The sequence below is a fragment of the Lissotriton helveticus genome, chromosome 3_1, assembly GCF_964261635.1.
Source record: "Lissotriton helveticus chromosome 3_1, aLisHel1.1, whole genome shotgun sequence".
Taxonomy (NCBI): domain Eukaryota; kingdom Metazoa; phylum Chordata; class Amphibia; order Caudata; family Salamandridae; genus Lissotriton; species Lissotriton helveticus.
Genome location: NC_136061.1, coordinates 1,796,620,775 through 1,796,642,867, shown reverse-complemented (window position 1 = coordinate 1,796,642,867; position 22,093 = coordinate 1,796,620,775). Strand labels below are relative to the sequence as shown.

Below are 22,093 nucleotides of genomic sequence, written 5' to 3'. Positions count from 1 at the left end.
ATCTGGAGCAACCAGAATCACAAGTCGTATTTAGGTTTTCGCCAGCACAGGGGCCACAAGCCAGCTGGCAAGTGACCGGGCCAACGCGTTGAGCCAAAGAAAGCAGAAGGGCCCCACGCAGCACTCGAGTGTAGAGGGGTGAACTTCGGTGCAAGAGTGGCTCAGGGTTGGGGCTTCTCAAACCCCGGTGTACAGATTCGAGGGTCACTCGTGGGCTGCACAGTCAGCGTCTCATGGTCTTTTCAAGATGGCGTGCCCCACGCTTCCGGTCGCCTCCACGGGTCTCAGCTCTGCAGGGACTGTGGATCGGGCTGTAAGAAGGCAGGCAAGCTTGATCTCGTCGATCTGTCGCTCGAGTTCCGGCAGGAACTGCAACAAAGCAGACGTCGAGGTGCTGGATGGTGCCTGTTTGCACAGGGTGGTCACTCCTTGACCACAAGGGAGATTCTTCAGTCTTCTACGTTGAGTAGGATGTCGAAGGGTCCAGAGTTTCGTTTCTTATGTTTCATCAGGATAATCTGAAGTGCATTAGCACTGCTCCCATTCTTGTACCAATCTAGGGGGCTGGATTACCTGCTAGGTCCCCTCCTATGGGTGGGTCCCAGGAAGGGGGTGGGTACACCCCTTTCCTTTGATCAGGCCGCGCTGGGACGGGGGCTGGTGTGCCCCAGAACCGGTTTGGCCGGATTATGCAAGGGGCAGCCTTGTGCTCGTCATGCAGTGTCTGGTTTCTTTCAAACCTCCCTGCTACAATCCACTATCTCCTGTCTGGGGTGGTGTGACACCTCCCTGTGACAGGAAACCCTTTGTCCAGGCCCCCTTGGCTGAGTTTCGGTCAGCTGCAGGAAGTCAGACCCGTGTCTGTGGCAGAAGCATCCATTTTGTGGATCTGAGGCTCTTTTAAAAATCAACCGCATTTCAGTAAAGTAACATGTCTTCTCCCTCTAGAGGGGTGGAATGCTATCCCCGTCACCAGGACTGGCGAGGGGATAGTATTCCAAATCGTATGACACCTTACACGACATGTTTTGATGAAGCCAAACCAAAGTTGCTATATAACCGCGAGGATTATAAGGCACTTCATAGTATATGGTATGGCATTATCCTGGAACAGCTTAGGGAGTTGTTCCCGACAGCTGCAGACAGGTTCAGCTCATGCTAGAGCTCCATCTCACCTTAAACCACGCACTCTGCCTCCAGGATTGATGAGGCCTTCCATAGGAGTGGCTCACAGGTTTATATGTGTCCAGATATAGGTTTAGATATAGGTATACTATATCTAAGCAAGAGGTGATTACACCGCCTTGCCCCAGCTGAGTGATCAGCCAGTTGTGTCAATTTAAGAACCAGCCAGGGGTGGCGAAAGATATGCTGCAGCCCCTGGTAGGTCTTGGTGGCCCCTATGCCCTGAGCACCTATAGTGCATAGTACAGGGGCTGACAAGGAGCCCATTTCCAATTGTGGTATGTACCTATAGCACATGTATTACTAATTTAGAGAGAGAACAGCAGGCTGGGGGTCTGATTAGCAGGCCCACAGCCCCAGTAAGTCGAAAACCAGTGAAGCAAAAAGCAAACATTTGGGGTGACCATAGGATAGCAGACCCTACTCTCCTACACAACCCCCCCCCCCCCCAAACGCAGGGACATTAAACTTAACCTTGACCAGATAAGTCTTCATGTTCTAAGTGGAAGTACCTGGAGAGACCATCTGCATTACCATGGTCAGTCCCTGGGCGGTGCTCCACTGTAAAGTCCATCCCCTGTAGGGAAATGGACCGCCTGAGCAGTTTGGGATTTTCACCCTTCATCTGATTTAGCCACAAGAGGGGCTTATGTTCTGAACTAGGAAGTGAGTTCCAAACAAGTATGGCCTCAACTTCTTCTGGGCCCAAACCACAGCAAAGGCCTCCCTCTCAATAGCTGACCAACGTTTCTCCCTGGGGGTCTGCCTTCTGCTAATAAAAGCAATGGGCTGGTCTTGACCATCTTGATTAAGTTGTGAAAGCACAGCTCCCACCCCCAACTCAGAAGCATCTGTCTGTACAATGAACTGTTTGGAGTAGTCAGGACTCTTCAGGATAGGTGCAGAGCACATGGCCTTCTTCAGGTCATCAAATGCCTTTTGACAGCTAACTGTCCACTGAACCTTTTTTGGCATCTTCTTGGATGTCAAGTCATTTAATGGTGTCACAATGGACCCATAGTTTTTCACAAACTTTCTGTAATACCAAGTCAGGCCCAAGAAGGCTCTGACTTGTGTCTGGGTAGTTGGAGGAGCCCAGTCCTGTATGGTCTGGATCTTGCTCTCCAGTGGCTGAACCTGACCCCCCACCTAATAGGTGGCCCAGCTACACAACCTTGCTCTGTCCTATCTGGCACTTGGTAGCCTTGATAGTCAGGCCTGCCTTTTGCAGGGCCTCCAGAACCTTCTTCAGGTGGATCAGGTGATCCTCCCAGGTGGAGCTAAAGACAGCAATATCATCTAGATATGCTGCACAAAAGTCATCCAGCCCAGCAAGGACTTGATTCACCAACCTTTGGAAGGTGGCAGGTGCATTCTTCAAACCAAAGGGCATTACCACAAACTGATAATGTCCACTAGGGGTAGAGAATGCGGTCTTGGCTTTTGACTCTTCAGCTAGTCTGATCTGCCAGTAGCCAGCTGTCAAATCAAATGTGCTCAGAAACTTGGCAGAAGCCAATTTATCAATGAGCTCATCTGCTCTTGGAATGGGATGGGCATCTGTCCTAGTGACAGCATTGAGACCTCTGTAGTCCACACAAAACCTCATTTTTCTCTTTCCATCTTGGGTATGAGGTTTTGGCACAAGGACCACTGGGCTAGCCCATGGGCTCTCTGATGGCTCAATCACTCCAAGTTCCAACATCTTTTGCACCTCAGCCTTTATACAATCCCTGACATGGTCAGGTTGCCTGTAGATCTTATTCTTCACAGGCAGACTGTCACCAGTGTCCACCTCATGGGTGCACCAGTTAGTTTGACTGGGTGTGAGTGAAAACAAGTGTCTGTGGGCTTGCAAAACTTGTCTGCAGTCCATCTGTTGCTGGTCAGTGAGGCTGCCTGCCAAGGCTACTCCATCAACTGAACCATCATCAGGGTTCTGGGAAAGCAGGTCTGGGAGAGGGTCACTCTCTTCCTCTTGTTCCCCATCTGTGGCCATGAGCAAGCTCATGTCCTCCCTGTCCACAAATGCTTTCAAATGATTTACATGGAGCACCCTGTGGGGGCTCCTAGGGGTTCCAAAGTCAACCAGATAGGTGACTTCTCCCTTTTTGTCGAAAATAGGGTAGGGTCCAGTCCATTTGTCCTGGAGTGCTGCTGGGGCCACTGGCTCCAACACCCACACCTTCTGTCCTGGCTGGAACTCAACCAGAACAGCCTTTTGGTCATGCCAAGCTTTCTGTAATTCTTGACTGGCCTCCAGGTTTTTGGATGCTCTCTCAATATACTCAGCCATCCTGGAGCGGAGACCAAGTACATAGTCCACAACATCTAGCTTTTTGAGAGGTAACTCCCATCCTTCCTTTACCAAACATAGTGGACCCCTCACAGGGTGGCCAAACAAAAGTTCAAAAGGGCTGTAGCCAACCCCCTTCTGTGGGACCTCTCTGTAAGCAAAGAGTAAGCAGGGTAAAAGGATGTCCCATTTCCGGCTAAGCTTCTCTGGTAATCCTTTTATCATTCCCTTGAGGGTCTTGTTGAATCTCTCCACAAGCCCATTGCACTGTGGGTGATAGGGTGTGGTAAACCTGTAGTTTACTCCACACTCCTTCCACATTGCTTTTAGGTATCCAGGCATGAAGTTGGTGCCTCTATCTGAAAGAACCTCCTTTGGAAAGCCCACTCTTGAGAAAACTGCAATTAGGGCTTTTGCCACCACAGGGGCTGTGGTGGTCCTCAAGGGAATTGCCTCTGGGTACCTGGTGGCATGATCCACTACCACCAGTATAAATCTGTGCCCAGATGCTGTTTGAAAATCCATGGGACCCACAATATCTATTCCAACTCTTTCATAGGGTACCCCCACCACAGGTAGTGGTATGAGGGGGGCCTTTGTTGTGCCACCTGACTTACCACTGGCTTGGCAAGTGACACAGGAGCGACAAAACTCCTTGACATTTTTGACATATGAGGCCAGTGAAAGTGAGGAACAAGCCTGTCCCAAGTCTTGTTCTGGCCTAAGTGTCCTGCAAGGGGAATATCATGGGCCAAGGTGAGAAGGAAACCCCTAAACTTCAAAGGTATAACCAACCTCCTGGCGGTACCAGGCTTGGGGTCTCTAGCCTCTGAGTAAAGGAGTCCATCATCCCAATATACTTTATGGGCACCTTGAGCATTCCCTGCAGCCTCAGCAGCAGCTTGCTGTCTGAGGGGTTCAAGTGAAGGGCAATCTAATTGGGCCTGCCCCAGGTCTGCCCTTGAGGGTCCCCCTGTCCCCAGAAACTCAACCTGATCAGGCTCAAGTTCCTCAGAGACCGTCTCCTCTTGGACTGCAGAATCAGTTTCCTGTGAAAGCTGATCCTCAACCTGGGGCAAGGGGGAAGACATAGCCTTTACCCTCTTGCTCCTTCTCTTGGGTTGTGGTTGGTCTAGTGTTCCAAGATCCACCACTGGTTCAGGAAGGCACTTCTTAGCCTGAGTCCTTGTCACTGCAAGGACATGTGCTGAAATCCCTAGCATTTCTGCATGAGTCCTGTACTCCACTTCTGACCAAACTGAGCTTTCAAGATCATTGCCTAACAGACAGTCTACTGGGTGGTCTGCACTCACAACAACTTTCTTTAGGCCATCTACCCCTCCCCAGGAGAAGTTCACAACAGCCACACTATGTGAAGTAGTGGAGTTGCTTGCATTGGTCACTAGGTAACTTTCACCTAGTACAATCTGTCCAGGGTCCACAAAGTCAGGTGTCACCATAGTGACACTGGCACATGTGTCCCTGTAGGCCTGAGCCAGTTTCTCATTTATCAAAGGCGTCTGCCTATATTTGCCCAGGTTACTGGGACTCACTGTAGTGGACAAAGCTAAGTCCACATCATATAGGAGAACTGCCTGAGTAGGGACTCTGACTAGGCCAGATTCCATCTCAGTACCCAAGGTTAACCCTACTATACCCTTTGGTTGTGTACCACCACTGCTGACTGTACTAGTGGGTGCAGGTGCTTTAGGAGCTGCAGTGGTGGGGACTGGATTTTTCTTGGTGCATTCACTGCCCCAGTGTGAAACTGATTTGCAGGTATTACACCAAGGTTTCTTTGGGCCATCATTCTTCTTTTTCTTGTTTCCATTTTGGGAACCACCCTCCTTATTACTAGTTTGGGGGCCTGAAGACTTCTGGTCCTTTTCTTTATCTTTCTGATTCCCACCCTTCTGGTCTGTTTTCTTCTGGTCACCGCCTTGGTTCTGGGGTTTCTGCTTAATCCTTGTTCTGACCCATTTGTCTGCCTTCTTTCCCAATTCTTGGGGAGAGGTCAGATCAGAGTCAATAATGTATTGATGCAACAGCTGGTTCTGACAGTTATTAAGGATCTGCTCTCTCATTATAAGATTGTACAATCCTGTATAGTCTGAGACTTTACTTCCCTGCAGCCAACCCTCCAGAGCCTTAGTGGCACAATCAACAAAATCAGTCCTGAGTCTGTGCTTTTTGGGTGTCTCTGAACAACAACCTGTATTGCTCAGTGGTTAGGCCAAACCCTTCAATAAGAGCACTCTTCAGGACAGAGTAGTTTTTGGCATCCTCAGGTCTAACTGTAAGGAGCCTATCCTTCCCTTTCTCAGAAAAGGAGTACCATAAAATTGTAGCCCACTGATCCTGAGGAACCTGCTGTACCATGCAGGCTCTCTCAAGAGCAGTCATCCATTTGTGGATGTCATCCCCTTCCTTGTAGGGGGGTACAATTTGTCAAGTTTCTATTATCGATTCAAGAGGTCTTTATTCGATTTACATCATAAAAGACCAACACATAATAGAAAACAGTTCATACGCTTTTACATAATAAAACAGCAGTTCATACGCTTTTACATAAAAGTTAATAAATACGTTACTTATTAAAACCATGTTAAAAAAGTATTACATTTTTAGACAATGATGTACCGGAAGACCCCTTACTACATAAAAACAATGCTACATTGGGACTAAGGGTCATAAAAACATATACAATGGGAACTTCATTTACCAAGGTAGCGAATACGAATTGACCATGCCCAGCTCACGAATTTTGCTACACCAATGGCGATAGGTATCAGTTTTGAGAATCCTAATCGCGGCAACGGCAGATCTAGTACCTAGTAAGCGGCAGACTGGTAAAAGCCAAACTTTTCTGGGTAACAGGTACTTAGGGCAGCGGAAGAGAAGGTGTTCAATATTCTCTACTGCTGTTACACAGAAGGGACACTTATCACTACCACCAGTTAACCAGGAGTGCGTAAGCCCCCGCAAGGGTAACGAGCCTACTCGTAATTGGTGATACAGTTTGCGATCATTTGGCTTAGTAATTAAGTCCCAATAGGCTTCATATTTAGGGACATCCTTTACAACCAAGAATTCCAATGTCATGGTAGGACCAACAACCATAGTGGATCTCCTCTCAGCGATCCAGTGCCAATAAATATCTTTAAGTGCATTTTTAGATGGAAAGGTCGCATGTGCTGGATCAACCCATAATTCCTCCAGGCTCAAATTTTTCAAAAGCATCCTGAGATGAGAGAACCAGGGAACCCTATGGGACCCTTCAAGCCCCCTCACCTCAACGATGGCCTCAGCAAACAGGGTTAATTCAGGTGTAGTCCACAGACGACGCCAGAACGCCAGTGGTCTATACCGTACCACATCCTCGATGGATTTAACACCTAAGTCAAGCTGCAGGGGTAAGCAAGGTGTTGATTGTGGGAGACCAGTTGCCATTCTGAGGAACCTATTCTGAGCCACCCTCAAGGTGGATAAATCACTATACCCCCAAAGTTCTTCCCCGTAGGTAGTTGCAGGGATTATCTTGGAGCCATACATTTTTACCAACGGTGCCAGGGGTTTAGTGAGCGATTTTGCATGCTCCTTCAGTAAGGCTCCCCCAAGTTGGGCATGTTTCAGGGTCATAACATCCAATTGGGGTTTCCAGCTCATGTTCTCACTTAATGTGACACCTAGATATGTAAAAACCTCCGTTTGGTCCAGAATGGCTCCGCTCATCGACACCTTGGCCTTCACAGCCTTGGGGCCTCGCAGAACCATAAATTTGGTCTTGTTGACGTTCACTTCTAACTCATGCTCGCTGCAGAAACACTCAAAACGGGCCAGTGCGGACTGGAGGCCCTGCCTCGTTTTAGAGATAATAAGAGTCTCGTCCGCGAACATGAGGGGGGGAATTTTCCTTCCAGCAAGGGAGGGCGCGTCCGTTGGATAGTTAGAAAAATATTTAGTCACCCCATTAATAAACAGGGAAAAAAGGGTGGGGGCCAACACACACCCTTGTCTAACCCCCTTGGCAACTTTAAAACTGTCAGTGACCTCCCCTGGACCACCCCATCTTACTTTGGCATAGGTGTTTGAGTGCAAATTAATCAGTAGCGCCACCAACTCTTTGGGCATGCCCAAATCCAACAAGACTTCCCAGAGCTTAGTCCTGGGCACTAGGTCAAATGCAGACCTGAGGTCCACAAATGCCGCAAACAACAAACCTCCCCCAAGATAGACCACCTTCCAATAAAGTAACAAATCTAAAAACTTGCTCTAAAGTCCCCATATGTTGCCGAAAACCCGCCTGGAGAGGGCTCAAAACATCATAATCAGAGATCCAAGTCTGGATCCTACCCAAAAGGAGGCGAGCCACGATCTTTTGTACAGCATCAATAAGGCTAATAGGTCGATAATTAGCCGTTACTGAGCGATCTCCCTTCTTGTGAATAGGGAGGATCTCCGCCCCCAACCATGAGTCAGGGACTTTCGCACCCCTTGCCAGAGCATTGGCTAAAAGAACAATGTATGGGACCCAGAGGTCCTGTTCCTGCTTAAACATATCAGCTGGTATGCAGTCAGGTCCTGGTGCTTTACCCCCAGGGATAACCCTTAACACTGCTCTCACTTCAGTAGGCGTGAAGACCAAGGCTTCATTGGAAGTAATGGGCAGCAAAATTGCAGAACTAGTGACATTCGCTTTAAATTGATTCCCATAGTATTCGACCCATTCCCTTGGCTCGACACAATTTGAGGGGGATCTATCCTGTGGGCGATTGCCCCATTTAAGCTGCCGCCAGAATTTAGTCATGTTATTACTCTGGCAAGCCTCCAACAGTTCCTTCCAACGGGTCTCATCCCAGTTCTTCTTGGCAGTGGCCTGCACAGCTTTGTGTAGAGGGGTGAACTTCGGTGCAAGAGTGGCTCAGGGTTGGGGCTTCTCAAACCCCGGTGTACAGCTTCGAGGGTCACTCGTGGGCTGCACGGTCAGCGTCTCGTGGTCTTTTCAAGATGGCGTGCCCCACGCTTCCGATCGCCTCCACGGGTCTCAGCTCTGCAAGGACTGTGGATCGGGCTGTAAGAAGGCAGGCAAGCTTGATCTCGATCTCCGTCGCTCGAGTTCCGGCGGGAACTGCAACAAAGCAGACGTCGAGGTGCTGGATGGTGCCTGTTTGCACAGGGTGGTCACTCCTTGACCACAAGGGAGATTCTTCAGTCTTCTACGTTGAGTAGGATGTCGAAGGGTCCAGAGCTTAGTTTCTTATGTTTCATCAGGATAATCTGAAGTGCATTGGCACTGCTCCCATTCTTATACCAATCTAGGGGGCTGGATTACCTGCTAGGTCCCCTCCTTTGGGTGGGACCCAGGAAGGGGGTGGGTACACCCCTTTCCTTTGATCCAGGCAGCGCTGGGACGGGGGCTGGTGTGCCCCAGAACTGGTTTGGCCGGATTATGCAAGGGGCAGCCTTGTGCTCCCCATGCAGTGTCTGGTTTCTTTCAAACCTCCCAGCTACAATCCACCATCTCCTGTCTGGGGTGGTGTGACACCTCCCTGTGACCGGAAACCCTTTGTCCAGGCCCCCTTGGCTGAGTTTCGGTCAGCTGCAGGGGGTCAGACCCGTGTCTGTGGCAGAAGCATCCATTTTGTGGATCTGAGGCTCTTTTAAAAATCAACCGCATTTCAGTAAAGTAACATGTCTTCACCCTCTAGAGGGGTGGAATGCTATCCCCGTCGCCAGGACTGGCGAGGGGATAGTATTCCAAATCGTATGACACCTTACACGACATGTTTTGATGAAGCCAAACCAAAGTTGCTATATAACCGCGAGGATTATACGGCACTTAATAGTATATGGTATGGCATTATCCTGGAACAGCTTAGGGAGTTGTTCCCGACAGCTGCAGACAGGCTCAGCTCATGCTAGAGCTCCATCTCACATTAAACCACGCACTCTGCCTCCAGGATTGATGAGGCCTTCCATAGGAGTGGCTCACAGGTTTATATGTGTCCAGATTTAGGTTTAGATATAGGTATACTATATCTAAGCAAGAGGTGATTACTCCGCCTTGCCCCAGCTGAGTGATCAGCCAGTTGTGTCAATTTAAGAACCAGCCAGGGGTGGCAAAAGATATGCTGCAGCCCCTGGTAGGTCTTGGTGACCCCTATGCCCTGAGCACCTATAGTGCATAGTACAGGGGCTGACAAGGAGTCCATTTCCAATTGTGGTATGTACCTATAGCACATGTATTACTAATTTAGAGAGAGAACAGCAGGCTGGGGGTCTGATTAGCAGGCCCACAGCATCAGTAAGTCGAAAACCAGTGAAGCAAAAAGCAAAAATTTGGGGTGACCATAGGATAGCAGACCCTACTCTCCTACATTTGCACACAACACGTCAGGCCCGTCCCCTCCCTTCACCACTATCTAAACGCACCCCGTCACCGTTCTAAGTTGCGAGATTAAGTCCCCTTCAATCCCAAGAATCCCTAGGGTCAAACTAGCCCACTAGGTACCTCCAGTAAGCACCACAGAGCTGCGTTGCAGAGAGGTATAAAAAGGGACGTGGCCTCTGAACACCTGTCAGCAACACCGCTCCCTGGCGCATACTGGAGATACCTGTTGGGCTATTTGGCCCTAAGGGACTCAGTATTGAAAGAGAATTAATTCCCCAACTTAAAACGCACCACGGGGCGCATTTGCACACTGATGAAGGAAGGGGCGTGGCCTAAGGTGACAAGTCTGCAAACATTCCCGGTGGCACGTTTTAAGTTAGATAATTAATTACCCTTCATTCCTGAGGTCCCCTGTGGGCCAATTAGCCCACCAGGTACCTCCACTATGCGCCAGGGTGCTGCGTTGCAGAGAGGTGTTCAGAGGCCACGCCCCTTTTTTCAACGCTCTGCAACGCAGCACCATGATGCTTACTGGAGGTACCTGGTGGGCTAGTTGGCCCCTTTGGGGACCTCTGGATTGAAGAGTAATTAAGTCCCCAACTTAAAACGCACCACAGAGTGTGTTTGCACACACATCACATCAAGCCCAGCGCCCTACCTTCACCACTGTGCAAACGCGTCCCGTGGCGCGTTCTAAGTTGGGGAATTAAATCCCCTTGAATACTGGAGGTCCCTGGGGGCCAACTAGCCCACCAGGAACCTCCACTATGCACCAGGGGGCTGCGTTGGAGAGAGGTGTAAAAAGGGTCGTGGCCTCATTACACCTCTCTGCAACGCAGCCCCCTGGTGCATACTGGAGGTACCTGGTGGGCTACTTGGCCCCAGCGACCCCCAGTATTCAAGGGGAATTACTTCCCCCCCCCCTCTGCGAGCGTGCCAGGGGGCGCGTGTGCAGAGTGGTGCAGGGAGGGGGCGTGGCCTCCTCCCCGATCCCGGTGTTTTTAAAAAACATTTAGTTTTTTGGCCTAGGGGTCAGGGTGTTTATACCCTGCCCCCTTTTCTTGTTTTTCGTGTTTCTTTTTCTGTTTTCTTGTGCTTCGGTTCTACCGACGCACAAGATGGCTGCCAACACTTCCTGGTTAGGAGTGTTGACAGCCAAATAGCATGCAGCTCGTGCTCTGGAGGGTACGTGTATAATCCTCGGACGGTACTTCGTCTCTAGATATATCTATGATTTTACTTTTGATTTTTTTCAGGAACTACTGCACAGATTTACACCATTTAACAAAAAGCGTCATCTGTGAACCAAACTCTACCTTTTTGCCAAATTTGGTGTAATTCCGTTCAGCAGTTCAGGCTGTAGCCCGTCTTAAAGGTCCCTATGGAAAATTACATGGGGAAAAAACGTTTTGGGACCCCCATTTTTTCTCTGCACCCACTTGACAAATCACCCCGAAACTTTTAGGATAGGAGCGGAGCGCCCCATCTTCTTGGAGAATTTCGCAAAGATTCGACAGGCGCCAAATTTATTCCAAATAGAATGTTGCGGATTTCCTATGGAAACTAGGTCCTAACTAACTACCTACTGGCGACTGCCAGTAGTACACAGATGCATATTAAATGGTCTTTTCTCAAATACAGACTATTCTACCTCCAACCCCTTTTAGAAGAGATCATGTTGAAATATACTGGCGGCAGTAGCAAAATGAAATATTAATCAAGGTGATTGATTTAGTGACCAGGGAAGCACACACTGATTTCCAGTTACGTTCCCAAGCAATTTGAAATGTTTCATTGTGCGACAATGTTAGTTAGGCCCACATGGTTCAGTCGACACATAGGGAGTGAAGCTGCAAGGATGTAGGTTATGTAGGGTTGGGCGAGAAAGGGGGGGGGTTTGCACTCTAAGTGTTTCTTTCAAGTTATATTACTATGCTTCTAGTGGTCATGAAGTGTTTTCTGGTGGGCCATCACAGACCGTGCTAGATCCTTTTATCTACTTAATACCAGACCTAGAGAAATGAAGCAGATTGTATTCATGTCCATAATTTCTTTATTTGGAAGACATAAAAATCCTACTTTAAGCACAGATCCAAATCTTGAGCAATGAAAAGGCACATTGGGGTCCAGCCACCTCTGGTTCAGTCAGCACAGGCTCCGAATGGACCAGCTTGAGAGGTAGATGCTTAAATGAGGCATGGCAGAGGAGAGTGGTGGCAACTATTGGATGTTATATTGAAGTGAAGGCAGGAGTCAGAAAGCTAGCATCAGTGTAACAAAATTTAGTCCAAAGGCCTCCTGCACCTCCATCTGTCTACAGTTGTTCCCACACACAGCTGTGTTGCACAGGTCCATGAAGCCTCTTTGTGGAGGGCGAACAGGGGGTCTTCAGTCAGAGGGGTCTCGACATTCAGTGCAGTCTTTCATATCCTCGGAGTAGTTCTCAATCTGGATTGTCGTGGTGTGGAAGTTAAATTTGCTCTGTAGCTGGGTGCTGGCTTCTTTGAGCAATACCTGGGCATCGGCATCTTCATCTGGAAGAAGAAAGCAGTCAAGAGAAGCGTTAGAGGCGAAGCATCACCACAGTGTAAACAGGGGAGGAGTTACAGAAGACTGGTCACTCTGGTTGACAGAGGGGGGTGGGGTCAGATGGGATACCTCAGAGTACTTCAGCAAATGCAGATAGGAGTTACATTACAAGCATACATGGGGAGGAGTCACATCACTAAAGTATAAACATGCCAACAAGGTGCATGTTGAAATTCTCAAGAGAGAAAGCATACATGGGGCAAAAGCATACTCAAGACTGTGCAGTCAGGAGAGTCCAGAGAGGCGTAAACAGAGGAGTCATCAATAAAATGCACAGTCAGAGGACTTAAAGGACTGAAATGGGCTTTATTTTGGTGTACGCTGAAGACATTCACATGCCTAAAGCAGTATTTAGTAAGAGGAGTGTGCATTATTTCTCTGACTTCATGATATACAGAAGATGGAAAATGAACTAAAAGTTAATTAGGGGAAGAATCTAGAGATGACATGACCAGAAAGGGATGTCTTCCACCACTGAAACAAACAAAGATGGGAACAAGACACCCAATAGGTATGAACGGGCAGGGGGGTAGTGTGGAATATCACATGTGGCCCAGGACAAAGCGAAAGGTCATACGGTCATACGATTGGCAAAGGAAAATGTAAGCCAAAAGGCACATGGCTGCCCAACACGATTATGCTCCAAACTACATGAATGGAGATCAATCAACAGAATTATACTAGGAAAAAGCAAAGACAACGGGACAACATTATCCATTTATTTTAAACCCACCCTGTCTTTCCCTTCATCGCACTTTCTTTGGTCCTCCCTTTAACCACCATTTGCGATCCAAAACACATTCTGAACTTCATGTTTTCCTTTCTGCCCCCACACTTCAAAATACTGCTGCCCCTCACGCACTATACCTTGTTCTCTATAGCTTCTTCCATCACTTATTTTGTAATTTCTGTACTGCATTCTCCCCGGCTCACTAAGACCATCTCGACTCATTAACTGCATCCAGCAGGAACCCAATTTTGATCCAACAGCACTAAACCACAGTCATAAATCCCAAACATAAACCTCTTCACAACCCCCATCAGACAATCACAAGAAACTCCATGATCTCAATTGCAGCTGTAAAATCATGGAGAATTGGCAAACCTTCAAAATCGATTGAGTCCAACATTCTACAGTTCCCAAATTCCCTCAGAATAAACCGGTCCTTGTCTGGCTTATTGTCTTGCAAGCTAGAGCAAACGTCACCAATCCTTCCACACACATGCACCCAACTGTAATGCAGCTACACAATCTGGCGTAATCTTCAATCACTTGCAATGATTCCACCATACATCAGTGCAGCTTTAACTCAAAGGAAGAACATTCAGTCCTTTTTGAGGAATGACTCCAACCTTCTACCATCCCCCAAACCCCTCAATAGAAATCTTTCCCAAACAAGCTTGGAAAGCAGCGGCAAAAACGACCACACCAATCATACATGGGTGCCCAATGTGTACACTGTCCAGACTACCAGGCTAGGATATCTACTCTTTAAATACCCACGTATGAATATAGAAAACAAATGATTAGTATTTCCCGTTATGAAATACTGCATCTCAAATAGCTGTGAATTTTCATAACATATTTGGCTAAAACAGCTCAATAGCAGCTTAAAAAAGTCTTTGCTACAAGTTTGATAACCTCCTTTGATTGGGCAAACTCAAAAAGTGAGTGGTAATGTGAAATATGTGGTACTCACTGATCGCAATGTGCACCGATAGCACTGGCTGTGACACCGTTAGTGCCCAGATGTGCAGGCTGTGTAGCGCTTTCACCCCCGGGATGTGCAGCAGAGATTCCTTCACAGCATTGAAGTCTACGCCCTTTGGAGTCCCTGTAAGCAAGCAAAGAATATTTCACTGACAACCAGTGGAACGAGGGGGTGCAGACAAATATATGTGAAGAGCAGATGATAGAAGGGTGTAAGGGAGCAGGCTAAAGGGAATTGAAACTTCTGCTGTAGTTTGTAAGGGTGAAGGATGAGGAGAGAGAAAAGAGAAGAGGAATTGCATAGAGATAGGGTGTCGAGAAAGAAAAGGGAAAGGAAACATTCAGAGGAAGTTAAAGGATTAGATTGCGCGGTAGGAGAGCGTGAAGCGCAGAGGATATGAGGGGGTGAGAAAACAAGGTATCAGAGAAGAAAATCTTTAACGACAGCTATGAGGAGAGAGAGAGAAGCAGAGTTTGAAGGGTGCTAGAATAGAATAGAAACACAAGATAAGAGGGGGTAGAGGAATAGAAGCAGGTGAACTAGAGGTACAAATGGGCAATAAGGAGATCATGTAACGAAAGCAGAGAGACAGTGAGGAAGGACAAAGGTGCAATGGTGACATCTGGATAGTTGTGTAAATGTCAGTGGAACACCAAGGAAGAGAAAATGGGGAAGACATGAACCAACATGGATTTTAGAATAAAACCAAACAAGTTAAACCGCCCACGTGGGATAAAGGACATATCTAGAGAATGTCAGACTTCGCCCCCCCCATATATATGTTGTGATATCAAATAAATTGCACAAAGATTGAGAAGGAAGATTTCCAATCTTAAAGCAAAAGGTACTGATTAACCCTATGGATACAGAGATCAGATTAGGAGTATTAAATAGCAAATTACAAAGTAACTCCAACTGAAACAAAAAAACTACATGAAGCCATAAAACCCAACCCTCCTACCCCTTTTTTTCCCCCTTCTGAGATACATCACTAGCAAACTTTGTCACCATTCCAGCAGTCTAGAGGAGGAGAAACCAATCAGAAAATGTGTTTGAAACATGGCGATTATGGCCACTTTAGAGCCGCTCCTTATGGATTGATTTCATTTTTCCTGGTAGAGCAATTCTCCGAGATATTGTTAAGGAATTCATTGTGAAGTTTGTTAGGGAGAGCTGAAGAAGGTGTACAAGCCATTACAAATTCCCATAGCTGATCTCACTTTAGGTTTCATTTAATACTTGGTAATTCATGGTATGTTCTGGGCATTCATGGCATGATGGCATCTTAGTAGGATGCTGGCCCTAGCATAATCATGGCAATGTTGGGGCAACTGTGGCATTCCTGAAATCAGGACTATCCCCAGTACAATGGTCGTACTAGCATACCAATTGGTAATTACTGGAATATTTTGGGTGCCTCGTGGCCTGTACCTCTCATTTAAAGATGGACCAAGCAAAAGGATGATAATCAAGGGCCGACTGTGGGAAGCCATGATTTGGAGAGAATGGTGTTATTCTAGAAATGTTGTGGCATCCACAGGAAGATAGGTTTATAGATGACCATCGAGAGCAAAATCTCTCATTTTGGGGCAGCAGTACACAAGTATGTGATGAAAATGACAAACTGGTCAAATAAGCAATTATTTAAAACGAAAAGCTGGTATTCCAGGCCAGACATTTCTTGGCCATGACAATCCGCTTTGGTGTGGGGGAACAGAGTTTATTATCCAAAATCAAAACGTGAATTTCCATAAATCGAGGACTGTGTTAGGGAGTAAAATGATTATATAGGACCGATATCGGGACACATAAGTGGTATAGTGAAGGCGGCCACTGCAGATTACTGTGGCATGGGTCAGCATCCCTCAAAGTTGGCTTGATGTGTAACAAAGATTGGCTGATTTTATTTGAGCTGTCAAGCACAAATATGGCAAGAAAACAGACATTTCCCACTGGAGGGCTTCAGTTGGACTGTATGGTACCACGAGCCCCAGCACACTGTGCAGCAGTAGCCCATCTGGTAGTCCATTACAGGCCAAAATATAATCGTGCAAACTGGCTGTGGTCACCTGCAGCTTTAATTGACTGATTATCCACACCGGTGAACACGCTCACGATGAGCAAAACGCATCAGGGTTACCAGTGCAGCAGAATAAAATAAAACCTTTTTACCACCACTGTGAGCGCGCCTCATTCTTCTGTAAGAGGAAAGCTGTTTGGGATCTTTAATACATATCTATATATCTATAGTTAGAATTGATATTCCATGAATAGTCACTATTACGGTCTGAGACGCTAGTCTTCAAGATTGGTGTAACCCATCAGCTGTGAGGTCTCATTCGTATGATCAATGGCATTCTTTTATGAGGATGTAAAATCTTTCTAGCTCTGCTGTGTACAGCCCAAGATTAATCTGCTGTGTACAGCCCAAGATGAAGGAGATGTGCTGCTTTTTTTTCTTGCCTTCTACTTGCCCCTGGAGACGGTCAGTTATAAGAGATGTTTGAGAACTTGGGAGGGGAAGAATGGAAAAACAAGCACTGGCATAGCCAATAGGTCTTGTCTTTGGGACCTTATAAGTGTTTAGCCATGCAACACGATGTTGTTGCACCAAGGATATTGTGCTGGATAACTAAACACTGAAAAGGTCCCAAAGGGGAGACCTATTGGCTATGCCAATACTTGTTTACACTATTGCTGGGAATCCGTGCCTGGTGCACTCACATTGCTAGTAATCTTGCACATGGTTGCCACTAATGTATACTTGTCTGATGTGGTCAGGATTAAAGCCCAAATAATATTAGTAGCTTCGGATGATTTTCATTGAACTTAAGTAGCTCGTACTGCAGAAAAGGTTGGAGACCCCTGTTTTAAATAAACTATTTTCATTGGTAAAGGTTGTCATGTCGTTTATAATGGTGAATGCGGATTGTACACACAAACCCCCATTCATATGGGCATGTCCAAGAAATGTGGTTATTCCACTTGGCCCGCAAGTATGTTAAATCCACAAACATCAGCAATGCTTGCCATCTGGATTAACCATGTAGAGCCCCGTTCAAACTGTACAGCATTTAAGAGGATCAGATACTTTTTAAAAAGCACCTTGAAGGGCATCTTTAACCAGTGTGTATATTTATCAGCCATGGGCTCCTATAAATAACCATGATTGATGCCACTGCTTCCCATCACGAAGCACAGAACTCAGTCTCATACCTAATAGAAACTGGAACAAATCACCCAATGGTGGAAGGCATACCCTCAAGTGTAGCTGTTAGTCATTCGCTCAATTCCAAGCATAAATGCAGTTACATGTTCGTGGCAACATAATATGAGCCAACAGAATAAGTGATGGTAGCTTTTCGGTGTGCTCGGCCACACATTGAACACAATCCCTGATGAACTTCACCACATAGCCACCCTTAACTACAGAGAAATGAAATTGCCCAGTTTAGTGAAAGCCAATCAACAGGAGACTCATGACAGCAGGTTAAAAGGCAGGCTCATTGGCAAAACTATTATCCAGTACTTTGCTTCAAAAAATGATCCAGAGAAAGCAGACATGGACATGTGCTTTAGAGGAGTCCTATCTATACTCCTGTCTGCGCTCATGAGGGGTTAGAGCCAAAAACCTGTGGTGGTTGCATAGTCTACAAGTTGCTTTAACATAACACTTACCACATTGGCCTCAATGGCTTCACACATCTTCCTCCAACCTTACACTTTTTTAAGCCTCTGCAGCCTCTTAGCATTCAGCCCTTTTGCTGCAATACCCACGTTGGAGTCGCGAGAAACCCATGATAAGAACACAACAGTGGTCTTCATCAACGAAATTGAAGCACTATCCACACAGACCACACCACAGACCCTCACTCTTCCATCCATGCAGCTCTACAAGGAGGCCTGTTTCCCATTCTCAAATGTGCCTAGTCAGGGAGAATGGAGAGCTGAATAAATGCACTACAGTATGATTTAATGGCGTTCCTGTGTTTCTCTTCTAATGCCAGGTCAATCTGGAGGGCTGAGGAAAACCGCGCATAGGCCTCGTTCGCGTCGAGAGCCATTTCTGACTGGGTTCATTATTTCCTTTTCCTGCACAGGACAATGCCGTCAGTCCCTCTTCTAATCAGTGATGTGTTGGGAGAACAGAGAAGTTAGTTTAATGGTGGTGGGGATGGGCCGGGGCATTTGTTCACACTCTGGGATACATTGATCACTGCTTCCTTGCATGTCACTGGCATGCAACAATGAATGCCAAGAACGCACGTGCACTTAGCAAGTAGGCCAATGACTGGACGCTGGTGCTCACAGAGTGAACAATTGAAGCAAATTCTGACATTTATTATTCCTTGTATATTAAAGTTTATATGCTGGTGCATTTTCTGTGTATACGTTTGTGCAGGCTTGCCATTTCAGTGTCATGATCAAGCCTTTTGTCATCACAACATCAGCAACTAGACCTTCAGAAATATCAATTTGGACTAATGAAGTTTAAAATTTTTTTTTTTAAATCACCTAATAGACACAAGGCTGAGTGATTGGTGATTTTCAGGATTTAAGTTCTCACTGCGCCAACCAGAAAAAAAAACAATCAATGCTGGTGCATGTCTTCGGGGTAATTTCTAAATAAAATAAGGACAATAAAAAAAAAGTATTGATTCGCCCACGGGGTTCAGCAGTTAGTGGCTATACAAGTATAGAGCTGGAAACATATCAGTTTGAATTCTGAAGGATACGGCCTCGTTTTTTATTTCCATTTGCTTGCTTGGAGAACAGCATGAATTTCACGTGCACATACAACACAAAAAAGAGACCATCCAAAACTAATTCACCACAGGCCGGGTGAAATATGAACAGTAAGGTCACACGAGCTGTACGCCAAAATACTAAGAAAACAAGGAAGAGCTAATTAGTTCATTCAGGCTTGTTATCACAGACACTTGTGGTTTTGGCATGTTGCTGTTAACAGCCACAAGGTGGCAGCACTTCCCTAGTTCCGGATGGGGAAAGCCACACAGTATTTCCCTTGCAGGAGCGAGCAGGAGCACCATCTGTTTGAAAGTTAATTACAGATGGTTTCAAAGCTTGCTCGCGCAAGGGAATTGCCAAACGTGCACACGTTGCCATTGAAAGCAATGCAATGCGTGCGCGTTTTTGGCAGAAAAACCGAATCGATTTCAAGAGGTCTCCTATGTAGCGCATGCTCCCTGCATAGGCAAGACCTACAGAAAGTGAAATGAAGAAATTTAAATAGACACGGGGGCTCTGTGGCAAAATCTGTTGGGACATTACCTGGTCCGTTGGTGCTGGTGTCCCGTGTGTCCTGCTGTTGGTCTCCCTCCCGCTGTTGCACTCCTCCATCAGTGCAGCGCGGTCAGAGAGGGGAGAGGAGACTGGGGACTACAATCCCCGTGAGCCTTTGCTGCGGAAGCCGCTACCGCCTACACCGCGCCCGGAGGCACAAAATCGAGGAGAGCCTCCGCGTCGCGGGACCACGCACAGGCCGCGCGGGGCGAAGCCCGGGCCCGTTTTAGCCCGTTCAAGCCAGGTCGAGGCTGGGCTGGGCCCCCCATCTAAGCCCTTGGTAAAGGGTAGGTATATCTGCCCGTTGGCTTGATTATCTTCGTTACTGTGGTGTCAAGTAAATGAACGGGTAATATGGCACTGAAACTGGCTGCACACGAGATTGAGCTGACAGAGCGTCGTCTCTCTATGGACCCAGCCTTTTCAAAAAGATCATCTTTGGGGGCCATTGAGCGTGCTCGTACACCGGACAGACAAGGACAAAGTGACACTACAATAGCCCCGCAAGAGGTGAATATAGTAACCCAGACAGCTAGGGCCCCTGAAACCCCTCAGAGTTGGGAGGCAAACTTAACACTACAGGAGAATGAAACTCTTGAGGAATTAGGACTACTAGTTGAGCGTTTGCAGGGGGGCAACAAGTAAAAGAAAGCGTGGAACCCAATTATGTCCCGGCCGGAAAGGGAAAAGGGCGAAAAAAGGAAGGAAACGTCCCTAGAAAGAAATCGCTGTTGAGGATCACAGAACTGGTGATAACTTGCAGACCATTCAAGATAAAGGAACTGCCCCAGAGACAGCAGGGACCCCTGCAGGAAATGAGGACTTATTTTGGAGAAAGCTAGAGACTGTTTTCACAGCTCATTTACAACCGCTGGGGGACAGACTTAAAGCAATTTAATATAGACTTGGGAAGTCAGGGGAGGAGATAAAGGACACCTTAGGAAGTCTAACTGATAAGCTTAGGAGGGGTGACCATTTGGAAAATATAGGAAGAGGGAGTGTAAGGGAGGGAGAAATAGACCTAACCCTTAATGAACCAGCTAGACCTCCCAATGCAGTAAAAACCCCTCTGAAGGGGAAAAACAGGGGTGGTGGGGGATGGCAAGAGAGTGGACAAGGATGATAGTGGCTTGCAGAAGGGCCCAGGTAAGGAAGGGCCGGGAAATGTCATTGAAAGAAAATTGAAGCCTATTCTAAATCTACCCCCAGATTGTGCCCCGTATGTTGCAGTCTTAATGGGGGTCCCAGAATTGAATGCAGAAGTGGAGGAATCCTATGACCAATTAAAAAACAAAACTATATATTAGTTAAACTGTAATAGGCCTCTTCCCCAAGAAGCTAAATGCAAGATATTGCACGTAAGGAGAGTGAGCTGGGTGGGAACCAACATAAAAAATAAACTGGTGACTGTATTGTGGTAAATTTCAATGACCCAAGGGCAGCCCAGCATGTTATTAACGCCCAACAGAAAAATACACGTACTGGTATAGAGGTGCAAGACCTTAGTTACTTTTATAAGCCCTATCAGCCTGGGACCACCGGAAGGCAACGGGAAGTTTGGGAGGGGTGGACACAGCAGTCTAATAGACGGAGGGGCTGGACACAGAGTCAGGAACGAGAACCCGGTTTATCAACCTAAGGGGTTACAGTCACTTGAGAGCTGGGAAGCAGAAAGAAGCGAAGGCTGTCCCATATCCTTATATAATAAATATGCCCCACTGAGCTGGGGCTCACACCTCAGCAATGTGGACTGACTATCCAATACCGTAACAGCAAAGGAAAGTGACCCACAGTTAAGGACAGATGACAAAACGTTAACAAAAGGAGTGCTCCCAAACAGGACAGAGGGGGCACATGGCAACATATCGCGAAGAATAAAATCAGATACTAATATAGCTAATGGATCCTCCCTTGTCACAGGCTATATAACGCTGAGCGAATGGAATACCTTAGAATTACTGTCCTGGAACATGGCGGGGCTCTCAGCCAAATTCCAAAACACTGAGTGGCTGGGATAAGTAAATAAATAAAATTTAATTTGTGCCCAAGAACCGTGGGAAACCGAACCCACTAATTTTAATTTGGTGGGGTATAAATCGTTTGGAATTCCAGGTGCCAGATATACGGCAGGTAGAGCAAAAGGGGGCCTCCTTCTGTGGGTCCGTCTGACTCTAGGGGGAACATGGAAGGATCTTGATTCGAAATCAGACTGTATGCTAGCGGTACAGTTCAAAACTAAGGATCTTAATTTGATTATCGTCAATTTTTACAACGCGGGCGGCTGTAGAGTAGGGGAGTTGGAGGAAAGACTAGGTACCCAGAGAGAGCGGATGAATGATGTCTTAGCTCCACTGGTTTTAATTGCAAGGGATTTGAACTGTCACTTATGCCCTCAGTTGATACCTTTTACGGAAAACTGTTCTTCCTGCAATATAGAGGAGGGAGCCCACTTTGACCACACAATAGAAGGGGCTAAATTTAGCATGATGAGAAATTTTGATTTGGAACATTCAATGGATCTTTTATTTTTTAACTCTAACAGAGAGGTGAACCCCACCTTTAAAGGAAGAGGGTGCTGTTCCTACATTGATTTTATAATTGTGTTGCACCTACTAA

The 22,093-nt window shown here is 46.8% G+C and overlaps 1 protein-coding gene across 2 annotated transcripts in view; it reads right to left on the bottom strand.

Moving 5' to 3' along the window:
- Window positions 1-11,913: 11,913 nt before the first annotated feature.
- SLC30A2 (solute carrier family 30 member 2) overlaps window positions 11,914-22,093 on the bottom strand; it is a 399,949-nt gene continuing 389,769 nt past the window's right edge. For both annotated transcript variants that reach the window (XM_078682685.1, XM_078682684.1), the window contains 2 exons: window positions 14,162-14,296; window positions 11,914-12,406 (listed from right to left, as the gene is read on the bottom strand). In XM_078682685.1, the coding sequence (XP_078538811.1) occupies window positions 12,261-12,406; window positions 14,162-14,296 (281 nt within the window). In that variant the 3' untranslated portion in view covers window positions 11,914-12,260. The remainder of the gene's footprint in view (window positions 12,407-14,161; window positions 14,297-22,093) is intronic.